The sequence below is a fragment of the Choloepus didactylus genome, chromosome 24, assembly GCF_015220235.1.
Source record: "Choloepus didactylus isolate mChoDid1 chromosome 24, mChoDid1.pri, whole genome shotgun sequence".
In the NCBI taxonomy this organism is placed as follows: Eukaryota; Metazoa; Chordata; class Mammalia; order Pilosa; family Megalonychidae; genus Choloepus; species Choloepus didactylus.
In genome coordinates, this window is record NC_051330.1 from 9699368 (window position 1) to 9721623 (window position 22256).

Below are 22256 nucleotides of genomic sequence, written 5' to 3' on the forward strand. Positions count from 1 at the left end.
TTCTTTCGTGTCTCTTTCCCTATGACTGAATTTCATTCTGCTTATAAAGGGCTCCAGTAATGTAGAATACACATTAAAGCCCAACCTGATTCAGCTGGGCCACACCTTACCGGAAATAACATCGTCAAGAGGTCCTATCTACAATGGCTCCACATCCGTCAGAATGCAGTCCAAGACAAGAGCACGTCCAAACTGGAGTCAACAATTCAATCCTTCACAGTTGTCTCTAATTGTTCATCTTTTCTAATGCTAGCTTTATAAATGGAGTGAAGATTTTCCTGGATCAATATTTATTTTTGAAAATTTCTGTTTTCTTTGTTACTAGAGAAGTTGTGGCTTTATAACAAAATCATGCATAAAATACAGGGTTCCTCTATACCACCCTAGTATTAACACCTTGCATTAATATGGTACGTTTGTTACAACTGAAGAAAGGACATTTTTATAATTGTACTATTAACTGGAGTCCATGGCTTACTTCAGGGTTCACCCTTGGTGTTGCAGAGTCCCATGATTTTTTAAAAGTTTTGACTCTAGTAACCTATATACAACCTAAAATTTACCCCTTCTCCGCATGTTCAGATATATAATTCAGTGCTGTTAATTATGTTCACAATGTTGTGCTACCTTCACCACCTTCCATTACCAAAACTTTTCCATCATTCCAAATAGAAACTGTACAATTTAAGCCTTAACTCCCTTTCCTACCTCTGTCCTACCTCTGTCCCCTGGTAACCTGTATTCTAGATTCTGCCTCTATGAATTTGCTTATTCTGATTGTTTCATATCAGTATTCATTTTGAAATTTTATTTTTATATATTTATTTTTTGGTTCCCTACATAGTCGGTTTCCAAGTCCTTTCCTCTTTTCTAACTAGCTTCCCTGTTACTGCACCTTGGCAGGTAGTAGCATGGAATTGCCATGTTTAAAAAACTGGTAAAAAGATAATTCAATGCTGTGGTTGTTTAGTTTTAAATAACAATCATAGGTGTTTTAAAAAATAACAATGCAGTATGAGTTAAGCATGAAAACGTGAATCCAGGGCTGGTTTATATAAAATCTTATCTTATTTTCTGGATCAAATCACTTTCTTTCTCCAGGCTTTGCCTTCCTCTATAAAATGGTTGAATAATGTTGTCTATTTATTAGTGTCATATTTGCACAGATAAAAAATAGATATCATGCTCAATTATGAACCATATTTTTAGCAATTCCTAAGATACCCCTAATAATAGCTCTTTTGTGTTCAATGCTATCTAATTCTGGTAGGATTGGTTTTTTTTTTTCCACTTTGCATGAATTAGACTTTGACTTTTTATTCTGCTATATTTATATTATGAGAGACTCATTCCCAGGCTATCATGACCCCAGCAGGGAACAAAGCCAAGGAAATATAAGACAGTCCAGAATCTTCTGGAAAGGTTTCTAACCCAATGTCTTCTAGAATAGTGCTTCCCACAGGCTCGGGTTCAATCAGGTTTCTTAATAGAGATGGTGGTGGGGTCCCAGCAGAAAGCAGAAACCATTACCGGTCAGAAAGGGACCCACCCCCCCAAAGTTCTTTTCCTACACCTTCCTTCCCCAAATGAAAGGACTAGTATTTCCCTGCAGTCGGCTCCATTTCAGAGCACCTGGAGGAAATTTCTGGAGGAAATTCCAGAAAATGGAGTAAGGGTACCATTTAATTTCCCTCCCCCACTGCCCTCCTGAGCCTGGGGCCCATTCTTTTAGTCCTTCAGGTGAAAAAAATCTTAGCACTGTTCCAGCACTACTTTTTTTTTTTTTAAATCAAGGATTTCCCTAGGTTTAATACAGAAAAACATTTCATTTTATCTCTTATTGATTTGTGACATTCTGCATTATGTCAAAAATTCTCATTATGATTAACATGTTGGAAACCTTCACTCTTCTCTGTCAGTCAGTGAATATCCAATTTGAAAATGAATGATATATTGGGATCATTTTTATTCTGAATGGAATTAATTCTCAAAAGCTCTACTGGTGTCAGTTAGTGGAAAGGTGAAGTGTCTTTGTAAATCAGCACTAAGCTCTGATCTGCCTCTGTTAACTTCTGACTTATTCTCCCGACTCTTTTTGCTGTGAAATATGAGGCATCAGGGATTTGCACTCTGGTTGTTTTGCTAATGAACTGGATTTCTTAGTGACTTTATGAAGGTGAAAAAGTCAAAGAGGATTGATCATTTTTCTAGAAGCAGCGAGCCATTTCTTAGATACTATTCTCAAAGATAAAGGAATTAACTATAGGAATGAAAACACTTCTCCAAAAAGTAACGTTCAATTTCACTAGACTTTAACATTATTTCCCCAGTGAGGGAACTAAAATGTTCATATTAGCACTCAGAAATCTGGGGAGGTGAATATACTTACATCCTAGCTCCAACCTGCACTGTAGCAAATGGAGTTCTACACTTGAACGTGCATAAATGTATGAAGGGAGACAAAACAGCCCCAGTTTTTTTTAAAGGAGATAATGGAGGAGAATTTTCCCTAGAAAATTATATTTGCAGTGATCACTCTAGTAAGAACTGAGAGCTCATCATTCCTCAGCCACATCCAGGACTTTGTTTCCAGTCTGTCACTTGGCTATATGTCTTTGGGCAAGCTCCTTCTCCCTGAGCCTCAGGGGTTTCTCATCTGTGAAATGGGATCATAATACCCACATTTAGGCAGAAAATTGAATGAGTTAATGCACATGATGTACCCAGAATCCTTTTTGGAGTTTGATAAACAAACATCATATGGTTTGAATTCCCCCCAAAAGATCTCTTACCAGACATCACTAGATCTCAGAATCTGGGAGTTTAAACAGCCCACACCCTTACTCTCTTCGTTTTCTCTCCCAGTGACAACTGTGCTGCCACTCTGACATTAGCTGCAAGGCCAGAGCTGTCCTCGCAAGTCTGCCGTGGGCACTAACAGGTAGAAGCCACCGTGCTAAGGGGCAGCAGGTGCCCCTGACAAAGCCTGGCTCCCATTTCTCTTTGTGTGTTTTCCTATCATTTGTGATGGGGGTGGAGAAAAGGAAAAGGGGAGGAGGGGGAGAGGCAGTTGCTTTTGATCTTCAATTAGTAGCCCTGCTACGATATAGGGAAGTCTCTTAAATATTGATGGAGAAAAAGCAATTTTGCTGCAACTGGCTTCCTGCCTTGTGCCCTAGTATTTTATTGGCTGATCATGTGAGCTCTTGGAGGGGTCCTTGGCAAAGGACGGGGAAGTGTGTGTGTGTGTATGTGTGAGTGTGTGTGTGCTGGGGATGGTGAGGGGGACAGCACCTGCTGCACTGACCCCCTCCCTCTCTTTCCCCCCTCTTCCCCAGCCCGTGGTTGCTATGCAGTTTCTATGGTAGCAGCATCCTCAGCCTCAACTTTTACCCATCATTTAGAGCCAATTAAGGTAAAATAGTTGGGGGGGAGGGGGTATAGTGAAGAGAGTGGCAATGTAAGGGGGAGGGGGCAGAGGGAGGGAATACAATTGGATGCTGCCAGTGAAGCATTTTCTCTGCCAAAGTCGCATTAGAGATTCTGAAGCTGCAATTGTATCTCCTCTTCTCTTTCCAAGCCTGAGCAGGCAGCAGCAACTCTTCACGGAGCTGTGGGATTGGCAGGGAAGGACCCACACCCGAGCAGCCATATTGCAGACCACCCCCCCCCCCCACCTTGGGGACTGCCCCCCACCAACCCCGCCCCACAAGCCCCCTCCGGAGCCCGGCGCCTGGCTGTCCCTCCCCTGAGCCCCAGCTAGTTTCATTTTGCACCATCTATCCTCTCCCGCACTCTCTGGCTCTGGTTTTGTTTGTTTCTGACATACAGTCTGTCTCTCGGCACTGTTTGGTGTCTCTGTTTTCTCTTTTACTATCAATACTTGATCAGAGGAAAGGGAAGAGTTTTTAAAAATGCCAATTGCACAGTTGTTGGAGCTATGGAAAAAGATAGAAGTGGAACCCATGGAAATAGAGGTGAGTAAAGAAAAGAAAATATGTACTTTTCGTAGTATCCTGGACAATCCTAACTGTAGCAAATGGACTGCTTATTTAATATAACAAGTTCATATTTATTGAGTGACTACTATATGACAATCTGTGTACATTGCATATGCTGTACAGGCGTATGTGTATGTACATTATATATATACACTCCATATATATATATAGTGTGTGTGTTTAGAGCAAATATATAAATGAGAATGAATAGAGTTAAAAAAATTGTTGCTCTTAAGGCATCTGGATGTTTGTTAAAGTGTACGTATATCTTGAAGTGTTTGCATGTTTCCAACTAGTCTGCATCACTTTGATTTTCCTTCAACAAGTGGCTTTAAATTAGAAGACTTCCATTTGCTACAGTGCAGCTGAAACTAGAAGGCAAAATACGTGATGAATTATTCTTCAAGGAACAGAAGGCATAAACGTAATGCAATCTTAAAAGGATGTTTGTTCAAATAAAGAGGAGTGATTGGGAGATAAAGGGAAAAGATAATGAAATGAAAGTATCAATAACCTATCCCCAGGACTGGTTAAATTGTCAGACACACTTCCCCAGGGATGTGAAAATCTCTCTTCTGTGGAATTGGATTAGTTTAATTTGAATCATAAATGAACATATATTTTTCCCTGAAGAGAAAGTTCCCCAAAGTTATTAAGATCTACCATATTGATAGATATACCTGTGCTGCGTCTATAGCAACACAAATTGCACTGGAAAATTTGCTAATTTCAATTAACTTACTAAAGCCAAGCTTTAATTTTTGCCTTATCTGCTGTACCAAACATCATATCTATAAATTCAATCCTTTCTTTTTTAAATTGTATTTTTAATATGCTTACCATATATTGAAGCATTTATATAACAATTTTAAACTGAATGAGAGATTCTGTTTTAGAAGAGAATTGACTTAATATCTTATGTTTAATACTTTTCTGGGAAATAAAACTAACTGAATGGTGCTTGAAATATGTATCTGTGTTTTATATAGATAACTGAGCATAGCATAGGTATTAAACCCGTTTTTAAGATGGACTCACCCACAATCTGTTGCCTTTTGAGCTTTACCTGAGTTAGGAGAGGGCTGACATCACAGCTATCAGCATTGGTTATTCTGTTTGTACGTGGTGCTGTTTTGACAATGAAGACAATGTCTTAAAATGAGCCCTTCACTGCCAAGAGTTTCCAGTTATTTTTCTTTTGAGAGATAGTTGATTTTTAAAAAAATAAAATTAGTTCAATTTTTTTTTTTAAATTGAACTAATGACTGAACAAATTATTAAGCCACAAGTTCTTTTCCTACTTACCAGCACTTTCTAAAGCTCTTCTGATTATCTTAACTACTTTTGTTTGTGTAAGATGCCCAGCTGTAAGTCTCTCAATGCTTGGGAAGCCACAGAAGGGGAGCTCGTGTTAGGACTTGTGATTTGATGATGAGAGCTCGGAAAGGATGCTAGAGAGGAAGTGGGAAAGGCTTTGCAAAATCTCTGTGGGGCTCTGCCATTTACATTAGTGCCACTGACGAAAGCTCTGAGGAGCAGCTTGTGTTTGAAATCTTTCCAAAATTAACTGGAAGTGAATTAGCATTCAATATATTCACGTTATTTTAAAAATAAGTTTATTCTAGAAAGAACTTCCAAATGGAAAGAATTTGAGGCAGAGTTGACTGATATTCTGCAGTGTTTTGCCACCCCAATATATACCAGAGGGCAAATTTTTCAAGTTTTTGTGGTTGATCTGTAGACGACAACAAATACTGAAAATTGGATAATTAAATGGCACTTGGGGCAAAAGAAATTTTCTTCAGAGTTCGTGGGTAAATTTTTCGGTATGGAATACCCTATGAAGTATGCATATTTAAGAGAAAGTATTAAATTCCTATTTATTTGGAGTCCAGAAAACCAGAGTTCTTTCCACAGAAAAGATTAAATCTTAAATAATGATCTTGAGGTGCTTCAAGTTCAGAAAGAAACTTCCAAGTCCTCCAAAGATGTAAAATCTTTGTAAAATTTATTTGTGAGCGCAGGGGCTGGTTTTATGCTCCAGCTTTGCTCGTGTTTTATGTTGCATGGAATTATAATAACTCACATATCAAGAAATTGGGCAAAACCAGATGGAGTAAATTTGGCCTCTGAATTCTAACTTAAATGTCATAAAATCCTTGCGTTAAAAATTTGCATAGTTTTCTCATAGGAAAATCTCCTGTTGGCTTATTTGCTTGGTACACAAATTTGACATGAGTGATGACTGGATTTTTGGTGCTAGAAATCAGCGCTCCTGGATTTTAGCTTTGATCTATAACAGCTTCATGAGCCGTTTTCCTCTCTGACCTATCTTCTAATCTGTGATCTGAGGGTCTGAGGAAACTGAGTTTGAGATTCATTGTTCTAAAGAGTCGTATATCTTTTATTCAGACTGTCTTCACTCAAGAACATGATACCCAGGGAAATCTATATGACAGTCTAGGGAAAATATTTGTGCTTTTATGAATTGCTTTGAGGTATTTGGATGGTATATTTTGCCCACGAACAAGGAGTGTTGACAAGGAAACATGCTAATTAAAAACTGGGATTGTCACAAAATCCCTGAAAAGTCTAGCATTAAAAAAAAGCAGGCGGTATTTCACAAATTATATTTTTGCAAGTTAAATACGTGCCTCAAAAGCAGGACTTTTCAGAGCCATCGCTTCAGTAGCATGCAGGGCTTGCTTTGGGAGGAGGTGAGAGCATAAGAGCTATGACAACAAGGCAAGGATGTGAAACAGACAGGCGGTTTAGCTGACCCATTTCATTTGCGTTCCTTTAAAGGCATAAGCATGACTTCTCTTTCTGGAATATCATAGTGCGTTAGAGAAAGGAAAATCACCATTTTAAACAATGCAGATAAAACATGAATCCCTGAAGACTTGTAATCAAGTTTGTGTAATGACTCTGATGTTAGATGGCAAAACTAGAAAAAATAACAATGATAATAGCTAACTTTGAGTTTACTGTGTGCTGTAACATGTGCTGAATGCCTTACCATTATTTCATTCATTCTCTCCATACCTCTATGAGGTAGATACTATTATGTCCCTGGTTTTCGACATGAGGAAACTGAGGCTCAAGTTGGGCAATTTATCCAAAGTCACGTTAAGTTGTAAGCAAAGACTCAGACTGTGACATGGCTGTTTAATATTTATAATACAGAAATGCCATGCTTTATATTTTAATGAGCTAGGACCTCTCTTGTCTTTGATTTAATTCATTCTTTAGGCATTCCCCTGACATTGTGATTTTATTCCATTAAAACAGGAATGGTTACAGATAACTTCGGTTGTCACTTCTCTGTGCCCATCTTAACCTTTCAGCTGCATATAAATCCACACTCCCCGCTCCACAAAACTATCAGGGAGCTAAATAAATCACCTTCCTTCTCCTTTTGATGGTGATATCCATTACACAAACTTGGTTCATTTAGTAAGTTATTATTTTGGATATAAATAATCCCTGCCTTGTGTCCCACCTGTTTTGCGAAGGATTAACTTCTGGAATGAAGCATCCTATAGTTACAAGTAAATGTAAATGAAAAGAGAGCTTAAAACTGTTTTCATACGCTACATGTATTGAATATCTATTCAGTCCTTCTTTATATGATTGCTTGTATAATGCTGTTTACAAAAACTTTGTAATGATAATGATAGATAATATATATCTTTGTTGTCAGACCCCTGAGGAGGAGGTTGACTTGGATGCAGAGCCCACCACAGAAGATGCTGCAGAAGAGGTAATTATACATGTTTTACCATAGCCTGATTATTTAGAGGGATTGGGTATGTCAGACGGAATGGAGGGGTAAATGGAAGTCTGAAATTAATAGCCTATGGGTAGTTATTTTACTGAAATATGTATATATACATACACACATACACAAATATATGTATGCATATGCATGTATTATGTGCCTATTATATTCAATAATTTCCCTCAAGAAGAATACTTAGAACATAGGAAGAAAAACTATAGACTAAGGAAAAATTCAGTCTTTTTGGTATGGGCCTTTTAAAGGGAGGAAATGGGATATTATTAATAATATAACCAGCAGGGGCATGGAATAAGTGATAAATAATTGTACCAGTTGGTAGCAGAAAATGTAGATTCTCAAAATGTTCAATGATGTGCAAAAGAGCTATGGAAGAAAAGTGAATTCCATTTGTGAGGAAATAGACTTTCCTGTATACACAACAGAAGATCAAGGACTCTGTGAGACCAGAGGTTGAATTGAAGTGCTGTGAGGTCAACTGGCAAAAGGAGGCCTGGGGGAGTCATGTTGGAAAATAAGAAGGTTAGATAAATTTCTAAGATGATAATATCCTGAGGTAGAAAAAAATGGCAAAGAAAAAAGATCATGAGCTGTTGCTTGGTGTGTATTTTTCAGCTTTCACTTCATGTAAGAACGTGTTTCTGAACCATGTAGCAGGAACTCAGCTCTGACTTTAATAAAACAGAATGCTCCAGGGCAATATTGGTATCCAAGTGGAGATTTTGGTGACAACAAGCAGATCTCAGAGGGAGACACTGGGCATGAAAGAGCTAAATCCTAACGTTGCACTGAAGTGTGGTAAAAGAATTCTATTTAAGCCACCATATTTCTATCACTTAAAGAAGTAAATTCTCTCAGAGGCTGATGGAACCATGGGAAGTTGATAAGGCAATTAATGAGACTTAGCAACCAAAGTTGCTCAAATATAGACCACCTGGAACCATAAAAGTTGTAAAATTTGCAACTCTGTCGACATTTAAAAATAGCTGGCTGGGTATTACAACCTGGGGAGATTGGATCAATGAACATTACCGATTTTACTCTGTAGTTCTACCCAGATGCTGAAAACTGCATTTTGCCACCATCTAAATGTATGCACACCAATACAAATTATAAGCCAAGCACCACAGAATCTAATGATCGAATGACATGGTTAAATAAAGCAAAGTAGCTTTAAGCTGCCTCATCTTTAGCTGGCAGCCTTTCAAGGTTCTTTTGCTTTTGTTGCTGACCTGGAAGTCTGGAGCCCCAACTCTATTTCTAGCTTTGCAATGATCTTGCTACATATTTGAACAAAATGTTTGGCCTGCCAATGCCCTTTTGCATTCTCCTGGGAGACTAGGCATATCTCTGCTTTTTCTAGTTCCATAGAAGTCACAGAGGGAGAAGACACGTAAACCAGCAAATCTCATGAAAAAAATGGGTGTTCGATCCAATAGCTTACAAACAGAAGGGGGAAGGAAAAAAGGAGTACCCTGCACACAAACTAAGGTCTAAGACCTGGGATCTCCAAGAAAGCAAGCCACTGCCTGTCATTTTAAATAACACCTTAATAATAACACCTATTAAGGTTTTATTTAATTATGATAGCTAAATGATTTTAAAGTTAAAAAGTTGTTTTTGGAAACTTTGATTTCCAATGAGCCTTAAGTGTTGCAAGCAGATTAATGTGGTAATTTAGCAATTAAGTCCAGGAGACAGGCTACGGGGCATCAAGCCAAAATAGGAATTCTTAGGCCATTCATTTGGGTAAGCTCAAACTGAGCAACGGGATTGTGTGGCATGATGTGTTCAAAAGTACTTAACCAAATAAGAAAGAACCTTTTTTATTCTTCAACAATATTTATTTCCTTAAGACCTCCTAGTCTCAGGTTGTCTTATCCTTTGCATTTTTGATGGAGATCTAGATGTGAATCTTTTGCATGAATGTGATAAAAGCAACTGACCTCTTAAAAAGTTATTTTTGATAATGGAATACAAAATAGAGGAGATTATTACGATTTCCTGATATTTACTCTTCTAGATGATAGGAAGATCAGTATGCCTTCTGGTTCTTAAGAGATAAAGAAAAAGATTTCCCAACAAATTTTACTAATATTTTTGCAGAGCCCTTACTGAACAGAATATTGATATTTAGATAAAATCCATACAGTGTTTGAAGGAATAATGGAAAATAGTGTCATGAATCACTTATTGTTGACTTGATGTTTAAGTTAGAAGATGCTGAAAATTCAACATGCAATTTTTAGGCTAGAAGCAGATGAATATTATTTGATATTCTATGCAATTGTCTAAGTTTTATCCGAGGTCGTGCTTTTCTTTGTACATCCCCCTTGGGTTTCAGAGTGGTAATTTACAATGTCTACTTTAATTGAAGAAATTAATGCTCAGATAAAAGAGGGAAATTAAAGGGTAATTGAACAGAGTATAAAAACTCTGGCGCTTTTGCTAATCTGAACATGTATGACAATCAAGAGTCATCTTATTTGGAAAAAATCATTCAGATCAACAACAGTTTGTTCACTAATTCATTTAATCAACCAATAGTTATTGATAACCATGCTCTGCATTGAAGGATAAGCAGGTAAATAAGACCTGTCTTGGAAGACAGGAGGAGAAGATTGTAATTACTCCACCTTGTAATTATTTTAATTGAAGTGGCCTTCTTCTGTGGAATATATTCTCACATAATTTTTTTACATATAGAACTCATTTGGGATACTTTATGCATGTATCTGTCTCAATGTGTGAGTCTCGTTCAATTGCAGAGAGCATCGTGGCTCTGTCCAACTGCTGAAAAGAGAATTCTGGCTAAGGTCTAGTATAAAGATAGAAAGTAAGACAGGGAGCCTGTGTTTGAATTTGGGTGTTAATACAACGTGCCCTTTCCTCACCTCTTGTTAAGAGAAAAGCTTCCTCTCTTAGGAAGTGAGTATCAGTGCTGGGGAGTTCAGGTTGTATTTATCAAGGGGGTAGACTTTTAGTCTAATTTAATTTGGCACATCATAGACAGGCATTCTTTTCAAACTCTGAAAAAAATAATTTGGCAGATTTCATTAAGAAATATTTCTTCAGCTGTGTTCTTTGGAGGCTATTTAAAGGGGCTCTGTATCAAAACAGATCACAGTCATGGAAAGAAAAATCTAGAAACACATTTATTCAATGGACATTCATGGTTTATGTTATGTAAGGACTTGTGATCTTCCTTCTTCCTGATCTTCTTTTCACGGATTATGCATAATAAAGCAAGTTGAAATGCTAAGGAATTATGATAGCTAAATGATTTTAAAGTTAAATGCAGAAAAAATAACCCTGCCTCACCTGGCCCAGATAGTGTGGTGCAGACTGGAGGGGCCTGGATCAGGTTGTCCAACTGGCTGCCAAGCAACCTTGCAGTTTGGGGTGAATTTAGTGAATTTATTACCAGCCCAGAGTTGACCTGCAGCTTCGTTGTCTGGGAAACACGATTTGGACATTACACCAAGAGAACTTAGGGGCAGACCTCATCAACCGCACAAACACCAAGAACCCATTTATTAATCTGCTCTGGGAGAGAACGGAGTGTGGATTGCCATCCTCACTTCAGCACATCGAGTGCTTACCTCTCACCCTGCCCCAGGCCCACTGCAGGAAGGCAGGAGGAAGGAGCAAGGGGTTAGAATAAGGCGAGGGGGAGAGCAAATGTGCAGTGTGCAAAGGCTTGACTCACCATTCCCAGAATGTTGAATTTAAGTCTCCTTACTATAAGTCAACACCAAACTCTTGTATCTTTGTGCTATTTTTTTAACCTTTGATCCCCAGCCCCATGTATTTTAGAATAATAGGTGATTTTTTAATGTCACACAACAGCCTCTGAATAAACTAGAATCTGTTTTATGTATTTTTAAGAATGCTTAGATTTCAGGATTATGTTTATTAGTACACATAAAGACCATTTTCTTATCTGATCAACTTTAGAAGACTAGATCCAGAGAATCTATTGAAAATATTAGCAGGTTTTTACTTTATTTCCTTATGAATGGCTACTAGGGTAATTTCCTACTAGGGTAATTCTGTTTTGATAGCAGAAATTATGATATCCCTAATGCAGAACTGAAAGATATCAGCAAAGGGGTGAAGGAGAGTGGCATTTCCTGATATGAGTGATAAATTGGCAGGAGAGGGCTGGACAGAGTTTTGGCTGCAGGAAGACAGCTCTTTTTTCTTTTCTTTTTTTTTTTTGACTCAAGAGAATACTTGAGTGTATAGCACCAAACCATTTTTTTTAGCTAAGGAGGTAAGTAGGGTATGTTCACATCTTGACTCATGGAGTCTTCCTCAATGCATCAAGTGGATTAGTGAGAAGTTCATCAAAGCATGATGTTCTATGAAATTCTGAGACTGATTACTATAATTTCCTCCAATGATGAGCATTCTGACTTCTGCAACTGGTAATAGGCTTGAGCCACTAGATCTCTCAGCCCTGGGAAAGAAGTCAGGAAAAGGCCTGGGAAGAAATTTTCAGGAACATGTTGGAGAACACCTCAAGCTTGAAGGAGAGAATCAATTCTAGAGTTTTATCTGAACTCTCTGGATTCAAGTTAAGATGACAGCAGTGACATTACCCAATCAGGGCTGAGTTATGTGTCAATTCTAGCACATTAATTCACCCATCCCTGGAATCCAGAGTGTCATTAATCCTCTTTAAAAAAAAGAAAAAGGAAGCTGGTTTGAATAGAAATAAGGCAAGGTGAATAATGAAGTCTAAAAACTAATAAATTCAATTAAGAACAATGCAATTATAGGTAGTTAATAGCCTGGAAAAAAGAAAAGACTGATAAAACAATCTCCCATTACTGTCTTATATCAGTCTTTGAAAGCATCTATCACATCTCTAGAAGCCGGTCTTTTTAAGTCACATTAACTATGTCAATCTTTTTGCATCTGCATTTCTTATTGCTTTTCTGTCCAGCAAAAGACAGGGACTACTTTCAGCATTGTAGAAGTTCTACAGAGGGATAATGTAAACAATTAAACAATACGCATTTTGAAAAAGAGTGATGTACCTAAAATATTAAAAACCCCGTCTGTGCTGAAATGCACCGTGGGGTGGGTAATGATAACATTAGCTTTGTGAAATGTTAGCATTTATGGAGGCAGGCAGGAAGGAAAAGTTTATGATATTGTAACAGAAATTGGTAGAATGTATTATTTGGTGAACAGGTGGTAATTGTTTGCAAGAATCAACAAAAGACAGGAAGTCTGGCTTTTGTCATCTATAGACATCTGTCCTTTTGGTTATATCATTTGCACTTAAATGATAGTCATTAATCGTTACTGGACGTGTGATGATGATTTACAGTTACTTTCGGTTTCTGCGATCCTCATTTCTCTGCTTCTGTAACAAAGTCAGAATTAGCACATTTCCCAGAGTGCATTCTCTCTGAAAATAAAATGATTATCTAGTTAGCATTAACTGAGCACTCTCGCTAAAACACGGGTCCCAGTTGGACATCATTTCCTGTAATCGGGAGGCAACATTATCCCATATGTAGACTAGTAAACAAATCCTTCATATCTTATTATACACTGGTGCTAGCATTTGTGAACAAACAAATGCCACCTTTCTAGAGACAGTGCAAGAATAGACTAAGAGCCCCCAGGCATTTCCTACAACACAGTGATTTTACGGATGACCTCATAAAGAAAACACTGGTTCTCTGGGGGACATAATGCTTACCCTATCACAGCCAAAAATAATCTTCTGTGTTGCATTAGTTGCTAAATCCTGAAGCAAAGCAACCATTTAATGCTGTCTGTTCCCTATACTATAATGTGCAGAATTGTAGGATGGAGAAAGCCCTAAAATTAAATTTGATGTGTCTTTTAACTTCTCAGGTATGATGATGCACCTGTCCATCTGCAGAAACATTCAATGATGGGAAAAAAATAACAACACTGCCTTTTAGTATGCATCTGAACCCTGAGAAGTTAAGGGGTGTTCTAAAATTTCCACCCTTTTCTGTGGGGGTGAAATTGAGGCACAAGAGATGATGTAATTTGCCAAGGGTATCAGAGAACCAATGAATAAGAGAATCACAAACCAAAGCTTTTCCACTGATGTATTTTCTCCTTCTGGATACACCGACTCCCCCCTAATGTGCTTGATGTTGGGTGGAAGGTGATTGGCCAATAGAATCATGGCGCAGGATCAGATGCTGTAGATCAGGCCTTCCCTTTGGGTAGGGGTAGTGCTTGTGCTTTGCCCCCTTCTAGAATCTTCTGGAGAGTTTAGCTCCAGCAGGTGTGGCTCTTTTGGTGGAAAGGCCACTGTGGTTCACATGCTGTGTTTCCTCCTTTGCCAAGTGCTGGATCGAGCTCAAAGACTCTACCTTGGCACATGGTGATTCTCTTTCCTTTTCTCCTTTTAAATTCTCTTTCCTTCTCAGTTCAAATGGGAAAAATATAAAAATTGTGTGTTTTTGTTCACATATAGATAAAAATCCATAGTAACTTAGCTGGAGATGCTTTTGAAAATTATCCTATCTTGTTTGGGGGCAGGATGGAGACTAGTATCTCTGTTATAGCTGCGATCAATTATTGAATTACAAGAATTAAAAATTTCCTATATTTTATTAATCTCGAATGGATAATTGAGCAATGATTTCAAGAGAAGATATACAGTATATATATATAAATTGAGTCAATTTTCCTCCATAAATAATGCAGTATGTGTTTGGGTAAGATGCAAGGTATCAGTTAGAAAATTGTGTAGGTTACTGTCCTTCAGTTATTCTGAAGATATAAAGAGTAAAAACAAAAAAGCCTACCCTTTTAACATAGATGCAGCTGGGAGCTGTGTGTCAAGACACAGATTTGCAATTTATGTGAGTCATAAAACTCTCCCAGGAATCATTAAAACATTTTTTTTTCCAAGATGTACTACCAAAACATTCCACGGTGCCAAATGCATACTGAGTAACCCATGAGGGAAATATCTTCAGGCCGTTTCCATCTTGTAAAGGGTTCCACAGGAATGATGAAGATGGGCTGAAAATCCTCGGCCCCTAAACTTGGATTCTTACCTCTTCCATCTCACATAGACTGAATGGAGAAAACAATATATAACCTATATACAAATAAAATGAGAGGTAAACATTCAAAATCTGCTTGAGTAAATAGTTCAGTTCTATAACCATTTATTGCACATCTGTTTTAAGCTAGACACTATAGTAGGCACATGAGACATAGACATGAATAAGACATGAAGCCCCTGCTATTCAGGAACTCGGTTCTATTTGAGGATTCAGACACCTGAATGCATATTTCCAAGGCAATAGAATAACAGCAGTGACAACAGGGTGATTTCCTAAAGTTCCCTTCTTGACATGATGAAAGATCTTATATACATCCCTGGGCAGGGATACCAAGCTGTACGTCTGGTTCAATCCGATTTCCTTCTCTTTCTTCTTTGCTTCCTCTCCACCTCCCGCCAGTCACCCTTTCATGCTTCCCACAAATGCTTGCTGATCAGTAGCCAGATGCCTCACACTGTGTGAGGTGCCATGATTCAGTGATCAGGATCTCATATTTTAGTGTTCTCATAAATAAACAACTAACTTTCTCAGATCATTCCATATAGAGCTGTGCTAGGGAGAAAGTAAAACAGCATGATAGAGAGTGACTTGGGGCTTGGCAGTAATGATTAGAGAAGGCTTCTCTGAGTAGGTGACATCTAAGCTGGGACATGAACAAAGGGAAGAAACCAATGTTACAAGGATCTGGGGGAAGATTCAAGCAGAAGGAATGGCAAATTTAAAGGCCTCAGGAAGTACCCAGCTGGCATGTTGAGGTACAGGAAGCAGGCTCGGGTACCTGGAGCAGGCAGGCAGCAGACACAGGTGCAGAAGTAAGCCAGGGCCAGATGATAAGAAGGGTGGGGAAACTGGGGTAAGGTCTTTGGATTCTATTCTAGTTTTTTCTAGGAAGCCAATGGAGACTTCTAAGCAGGGAAATGAAGTGATTTCATTTGTTTTCCAAAAAATCACTCTGGCTATGGTAAAGAAGGATGAAACTTATGGGGGAAAGAGTGTCAGTGAGATCGGTTAGTAGGCTACTATAATAGCCTAGGAAAGAGAAGTTGGTGGTTGGAATGAGGGGGTAGTAGTGGCCATGGTGAGAAGTTCACTTATGTGTGTGCTGTCAGATATTGATACGGCATCCTCTAGATTCTATAGCACATGTGAGAAATCTGGTATTGTTGGTTCATGGGTCTAAGTCTCAAAGTCTTTGGCAGAGACTTTGCCTTTTTTCCCCTTTTAACTCTCTATCTTGAAATAATTTCAAGCTTACAGGACACTTGCAAAAATAATACAAAACCTATGCAGAGAACTCCAACTATAATCCCCCATACACACTCACCCACCCATCCAGATACCCAGATACCCATATCTACAACTTTGAACATCTTGCCAACTTTGCCATTATTATTGTCTCTATCCCTTCATCCATCCACCCATCTATCCGTTATCTAGTTATCTATTTTTCTGAACCTTTGAGAGTAGGTTTGTTCCAGTTTGCTAAAGCTGTCAAAAATGCAATATACCAGAAATAGATTGGCTTTTACAATAAGGGTTTATTAGTTCACAAATTTACAGTACTAAGGTCATGAAAATGTCCAAATCAAAGCATCAAGAAATAGATACCTTCTCTGAGGAAAAGGCTGATGGCATCCGGAACACCTGTCAGCTGGGAAGGCACGTGGCTGGTGTCTGCAGGTCCTTTCCTCTCAGGTTGCATTACTTTCAGCTTCTGATTCCAGTGGCTTTCTCCTTAAGCATCTGGGTTCTCACTTAGCTTCTCCAGGGCAAACTCTGGGTTTCATCTCTTAGCTTAGCATCTCCAAATGTCTGGGTCTATGTCAGCTCTGAACTCTCTCTCTCTCTCTCAGCTTCTTAAGGACTCCAGTAACTAATTAAGACCCACCTTGAATGGGTGGGGTCACATCTCCATGAAAATATTTTAAGCAAAAGATCCCACCCACAATAAGTCTACACCACAAAACTGGATTAAAAGAACATGGTTTTTGTGGGGTACATAAAAGATTCAAACCAGCACACATGTATACATCATGTTCCTTGAACTCTTAATATTTCCATGTATGTTTCCTAAGAACAAGGAAACACTTCTGTAAACACCTTAAGTACAGTTATCAAGTTCAAGAAATTTAACACTGATATAAAGTTTATGGTTTATATTCCAATTTTTTTCCTATATCCCAATCATGTCCTTCTGGACTTTTCTCCTTCGTTATTAGATCCAGCCCAGGATTGCGTATTGCATTTAATTGTCATTGCGTCTTCAGTCATTTTTTTTTTTTTTTAATTCTGGAAATGTATAAGCAACTTAAAATTGCCCATACCAAGTGTACCATTCAGTGGGATTGATCACATTCAAGATATTGTGGTACCCTCACCACCACCTATTACCAGAACTTTCCCATCATCCCAAACAGAAAGCTTACATCCATTATGCATTATCTTCCCGTTTCCCCTCACCACCACCCCCACCACCCAGCCTGCACTCTACTTTCTGTCTCTATGAGTGTGCGTATTCTAGTTATTTCGTATAAGTGAGATCATACAGCCATTTGTCATTTTGCATCCAGCTTATTTCACTCAACATGATGTCTTCAAGGTTCATCCATTTTGTAGCAGGTATCAGAACTTCATTTCTTTTGAAGGCTGAGTAATATTCCACTATGTGAAGAAATCATATTTTGCTTGTCTGTTTATCTGCTGATGGATGTTTGGTTTGCTTTCACCTTTTGCTATTAGGAATAATGCTGCTATGAACATTGGTGTAAGAATATCTGTGCGAGTCCCTGCTTTCAATTCTTTTCGGTATATACCCAGAAGTGGAATTGCTACATCATATAGTAGTTCTATGATTAACTTTCTGAGGAAACGCCGAACTGTTTTTCACAGCAGCTGCACCATTTTACTTTCTACCAATGCACTAACTTTCCTTTCTTGCATCCTCTCCAGCACCAATTATTTTCTGTTTTTAAAATAATAGCCATTCCAGTGTGTGAAAAATGGTTTCTCATTATGATTTCATTTGCATTTCCCTAATGACTAATGATGTTAAGTATCTTCTCAGGTGCTTGTTGGACACTTGTATATCTTCTTTGAAGAAATGTGTATTCAAGTCCTTTGCATATTTTTAAATTGGGTTGTTTCTCTTTTCATCATTGTGCTGTAGAAGTTCTTTATATATTCCTGATATTAAGCCGTTATCATATCTGTGGTTTGTGAATATCTTCTCCCATTCTGTAGGTTGTCTTCTCAATTTCTAGATAATGTCTTTTGATGCACACAAGTTTTTAAGTTTGATGAAATCCAATTTATCTATTTTTTTCTTTTGTTATTTGCACTTTTGTTGTAAAGTCTAAAAGAATCCATTGCCTATCACAAGGTCCTAAAGATCTTGCCCTGTGTTTTCTTCTAAGAGTTTTACAGCTTTAGCTCTTTTTTTTTTTTTTTTTTTTTTTTTTTTTTTTTTTTAAATAATTTTTTTGTTATATATTCACATACCACGCAGTCATACAAAACAAATTGTACTTTCGATTGTTTACAGTACCATTACATAGTTGTACATTCATCACCTAAATCAATCCCTGACACCTTCATTAGCACACACACAAAAATAACAAGAATAATAATTAGAGTGAAAAAGAGCAATTGAAGTAAAAAAGAACACTGGGTACCTTTGTCTGTCTGTTTCCCTCCCCTACTTTTCTACACATCCATCCATAAACTAGACAAAGTGGTGTTTGGTCCTTATGGCTTTCCCAATCCCATTGTCACCCCTCATAAGCTACATTTTTATACAACTGTCTTCGAGATTCATGGGTTCTGGGTTGTAGTTTGATAGTTTCAGGTATCCACCACCAGCTACCCCAATTCTTTAGAACCTAAAAAGGGTTGTCTAAAGTGTGCATAAGAGTGCCCACCAGAGTGACCTCTCGGCTCCTTTTGGAATCTCTCTGCCACTGAAGCTTATTTCATTTCCTTTCACATCCCCCTTTTGGTCAAGAAGATGTTCTCTGTCCCACGGTGCCAGGTCTACATTCCTCCCTGGGAGTCATATTCCACGTTGCCAGGGAGATTCACTTCCCTGGGTGTCTGATCCCACGTAGGGGGGAGGGCAGTGATTTCACCTTTCAAGTTGGCTTAGCCAGAGAGAGAGGGCCACATCTGAGCAACAAAGAGGCATTCAGGGGGAGACTCTTAGGCACAAATACAGGGAGGCCTAGCCTCTCCTTTGCAGCAACCGTCTTCCCAAGGGTAAAACTTATGGTAGAGGGCTCAACCCATCAAACCACCAGTCCCCTATGTCTGTGGTCATGTTAGCAACCATGGAGGTGGGGTAGGCGAATACCCCTGCATTCTCCACAGGCTCCTCAAGGGGGCACTACATCTTTTTTTTTTTTTTCCCCTTGTTTGTCTTTTTTCTTTTTTTTTTTTTTTTTTTTTTTTTTTTTTAACTTTCCCTTCTTTTTTCAAATCACCTGTATGAAAAAAAAAGTTAAAAAGAAAACAAACATACAATAAAAGAGCATTTCAAAGAGACCATAGCAAGGGAGTAAGAAAAAGACAACTAACCTAAGATAACTGCTTAACTTCCAACATGTTCCTACTTTACCCCAAGAAAGTTACATAATATAGCAACATTTCAGTGAACTTGTTCCTACTACAACCATCAGAAATTAACAGACCATAGTCATTTCTGGGCATCCCCAGAACGTTAAATAGCTTATCTGTTCTTCCTGGATTATTGTTCCCCCTTCCTTAATTGCTCTCTACTGCTAGTTCCCCTACATTCTACATTATAAACCATTTGTTTTACATTTTTCAAAGTTCACATTAGTGGTAGCATATAATATTTCTCTTTTTGTGCCTGGCTTATTTCGCTCAGCATTATGTCTTCAAGGTTCATCCATGTTGTCATATGTTTCACCAGATCGTTCCTTCTTACTGCCGCGTAGTATTCCATCGTGTGTATATACCACATTTTATTTATCCACTCATCTGTTGAAGGACATTTGGGTTGTTTCCATCTCTTGGCAATTGTGAATAATGCTGCTATGAACATTGGCGTGCAGATATCTGTTCGTGTCACTGCTTTCCGATCTTCCGGGTATATACCGAGGAGTGCAATCGCTGGATCGAATGGTAGCTCTATATCTAGTTTTCTAAGGAACTGCCAGACTGACTTCCAGAGTGGCTGAACCATTATACAGTCCCACCAACAATGAATAAGAGTTCCAATTTCTCCACATCCCCTCCAGCATTTGTAGTTTCCTGTTTGTTTAATGGCAGCCATTCTAACCGGTGTTAGATGGTATCTCATTGTGGTCTTAATTTGCATCTCTCTAATAGCTAGTGAAGCTGAACATTTTTTCATGTGTTTCTTGGTCATTTGTATTTCCTCTTCAGAGAACTGTCTTTTCAAATCTTTTGCCCATTTTATAATTGGGCTGTCTGTACTATTGTCATTGAGTTGTAGGATTTCTTTGTATATGCAAGATATCAGTCTTTTGTCAGATACATGGTTTCCAAAAATTTTTTCCCATTGAGTTGGCTGCCTCTTTACCTTTTTGAGAAATTCCTTTGAGGTGCAGAAACTTCTAAGCTTGAGGAGTTCCCATTTATCTATTTTCTCTTTTGTTGCTTGTGCTTTGGGTGTAAAGTCTAGGAAGTGGCCTCCTAATACAAGGTCTTGAAGATGTTTTCCTACATTATCTTCTAGGAGTTTTATGGTACTTTCTTTTATATTGAGATCTTTGGTCCATTTTGAGTTAATTTTTGTGTAGGGGGTGAGGTAGGGGTCCTCTTTCATTCTTTTGGATATGGATATCCAACTCTCCCAGCCCCATTTGTTGAAAAGACCATTATGGCTCAGTTCGGTGACTTTGGGGGCCTTATCAAAGATCAGTCGGCCATAGATCTGAGGGTCTATCTCTGAATTCTCAATTCGATTCCATTGATCTATATGTCTATCTTTGTGCCAGTACCATGCTGTCTTGGCAACTGTGGCTTTATAATAAGCTTCAAAGTCAGGGAGTGTAAGTCCTCCCACTTCGTTTTTCTTTTTTAGAGTGTCTTTAGCAATTCGAGGCATCTTCCCTTTCCAAATAAATTTGATAACTAGCTTTTCCAAGTCTGCAAAGTAGGTTGTTGGAATTTTGATTGGGATTGCATTGAATCTGTAGATGAGTTTGGGTAGAATTGACATCTTAATGACATTTAGCCTTCCTATCCATGAACATGGAATATTTTTCCATCTTTTAAGGTCCCCTTCTATTTCTTTTAGTAGAGTTATGTAGTTTTCTTTGTATAGGTCTTTTACATCTTTGGTTAAGTTGATTCCTAGGTACTTGATTTTTTTAGTTGCTATTGAAAATGGTATCTTTTTCTTGAGTGTCTCTTCAGTTTGTTCATTTCTAGCATATAGAAACATTACTGACTTATGTGCATTAATCTTGTATCCCGCTACTTTGCTAAATTTGTTTATTAGCTCTAGTAGGTGTATCGTTGATTTCTCAGGGTTTTCTAGATATAAGATCATATCATCTGCAAACAATGACAGTTTTACTTCTTCTTTTCCAATTTGGATGCCTTTTATTTCTTTGTCTTGCCGGTTTGCCCTGGCTAGCACTTCCAGCACAATGTTGAATAACAGTGGTGACAGCGGGCATCCTTGTCTTGTTCCTGATCTTAGAGGGAAGGCTTTCAGTCTCTCACCATTGAGTACTATGCTGGCTGTGGGTTTTTCATATATGCTCTTTATCATGTTGAGGAAGTTTCCTTCAATTCCTACCTTTTGAAGTGTTTTTATCAAAAAGGGATGTTGGATTTTGTCAAATGCTTTTTCAGCATCTATTGAGATGATCAATTGATTTTTCCCTTTCGAGTTTTTAATGTGTTGTAATACATTGATTGTTTTTCTGATGTTGAACCATCCTTGCATGCCTGGAATGAACCCCACTTGGTCATGGTGTATGATTTTTTTAATGTGTCTTTGGATTCGATTTGCAAGTATTTTGTTGAGGATTTTTGCATCTATATTCATTAGGGAGATTGGCCGGTAGTTTTCCTTTTTTGTAGCATCTTTGCCTGGTTTTGGTATTAGATTGATGTTAGCTTCATAAAATGAGTTAGGTAGTGTTCCATTTTTTTCAATGTTTTGAAAGAGTTTGAGTAAGATTGGTGTCAGTTCTTTCTGGAAAGTTTGGTAGAATTCCCCTGTGAAGCCATCTGGCCCTGGGCATTTATTTGTGGGAAGATTTTTGATGACTGATTGGATCTCTTTGCTTGTGATGGGTTGGTTGAGGTCTTCTATTTCTTCTCTGGTCAGTCTAGGTTGTTCATATGTTTCCAGGAAATTGTCCATTTCTTCTACATTATCCAGTT

At 38.2% G+C, this 22256-nt stretch overlaps 1 protein-coding gene across 2 annotated transcripts in view; it reads left to right on the plus strand.

Moving 5' to 3' along the window:
* Positions 1 to 3847: 3847 nt before the first annotated feature.
* The window catches only part of RPS6KA2 (ribosomal protein S6 kinase A2), a 482219-nt gene continuing 463810 nt past the window's right edge, over positions 3848 to 22256 (plus strand). The window contains exons 1-2 of one of the 2 annotated variants that reach the window (XM_037817711.1): positions 3848 to 3977; positions 7705 to 7764. In XM_037817711.1, coding sequence (XP_037673639.1) covers positions 3915 to 3977; positions 7705 to 7764 — 123 coding nt within the window. In that variant the 5' untranslated portion in view covers positions 3848 to 3914. The remainder of the gene's footprint in view (positions 3978 to 7704; positions 7765 to 22256) is intronic. The other variant, XM_037817713.1, reaches the window with a different exon arrangement.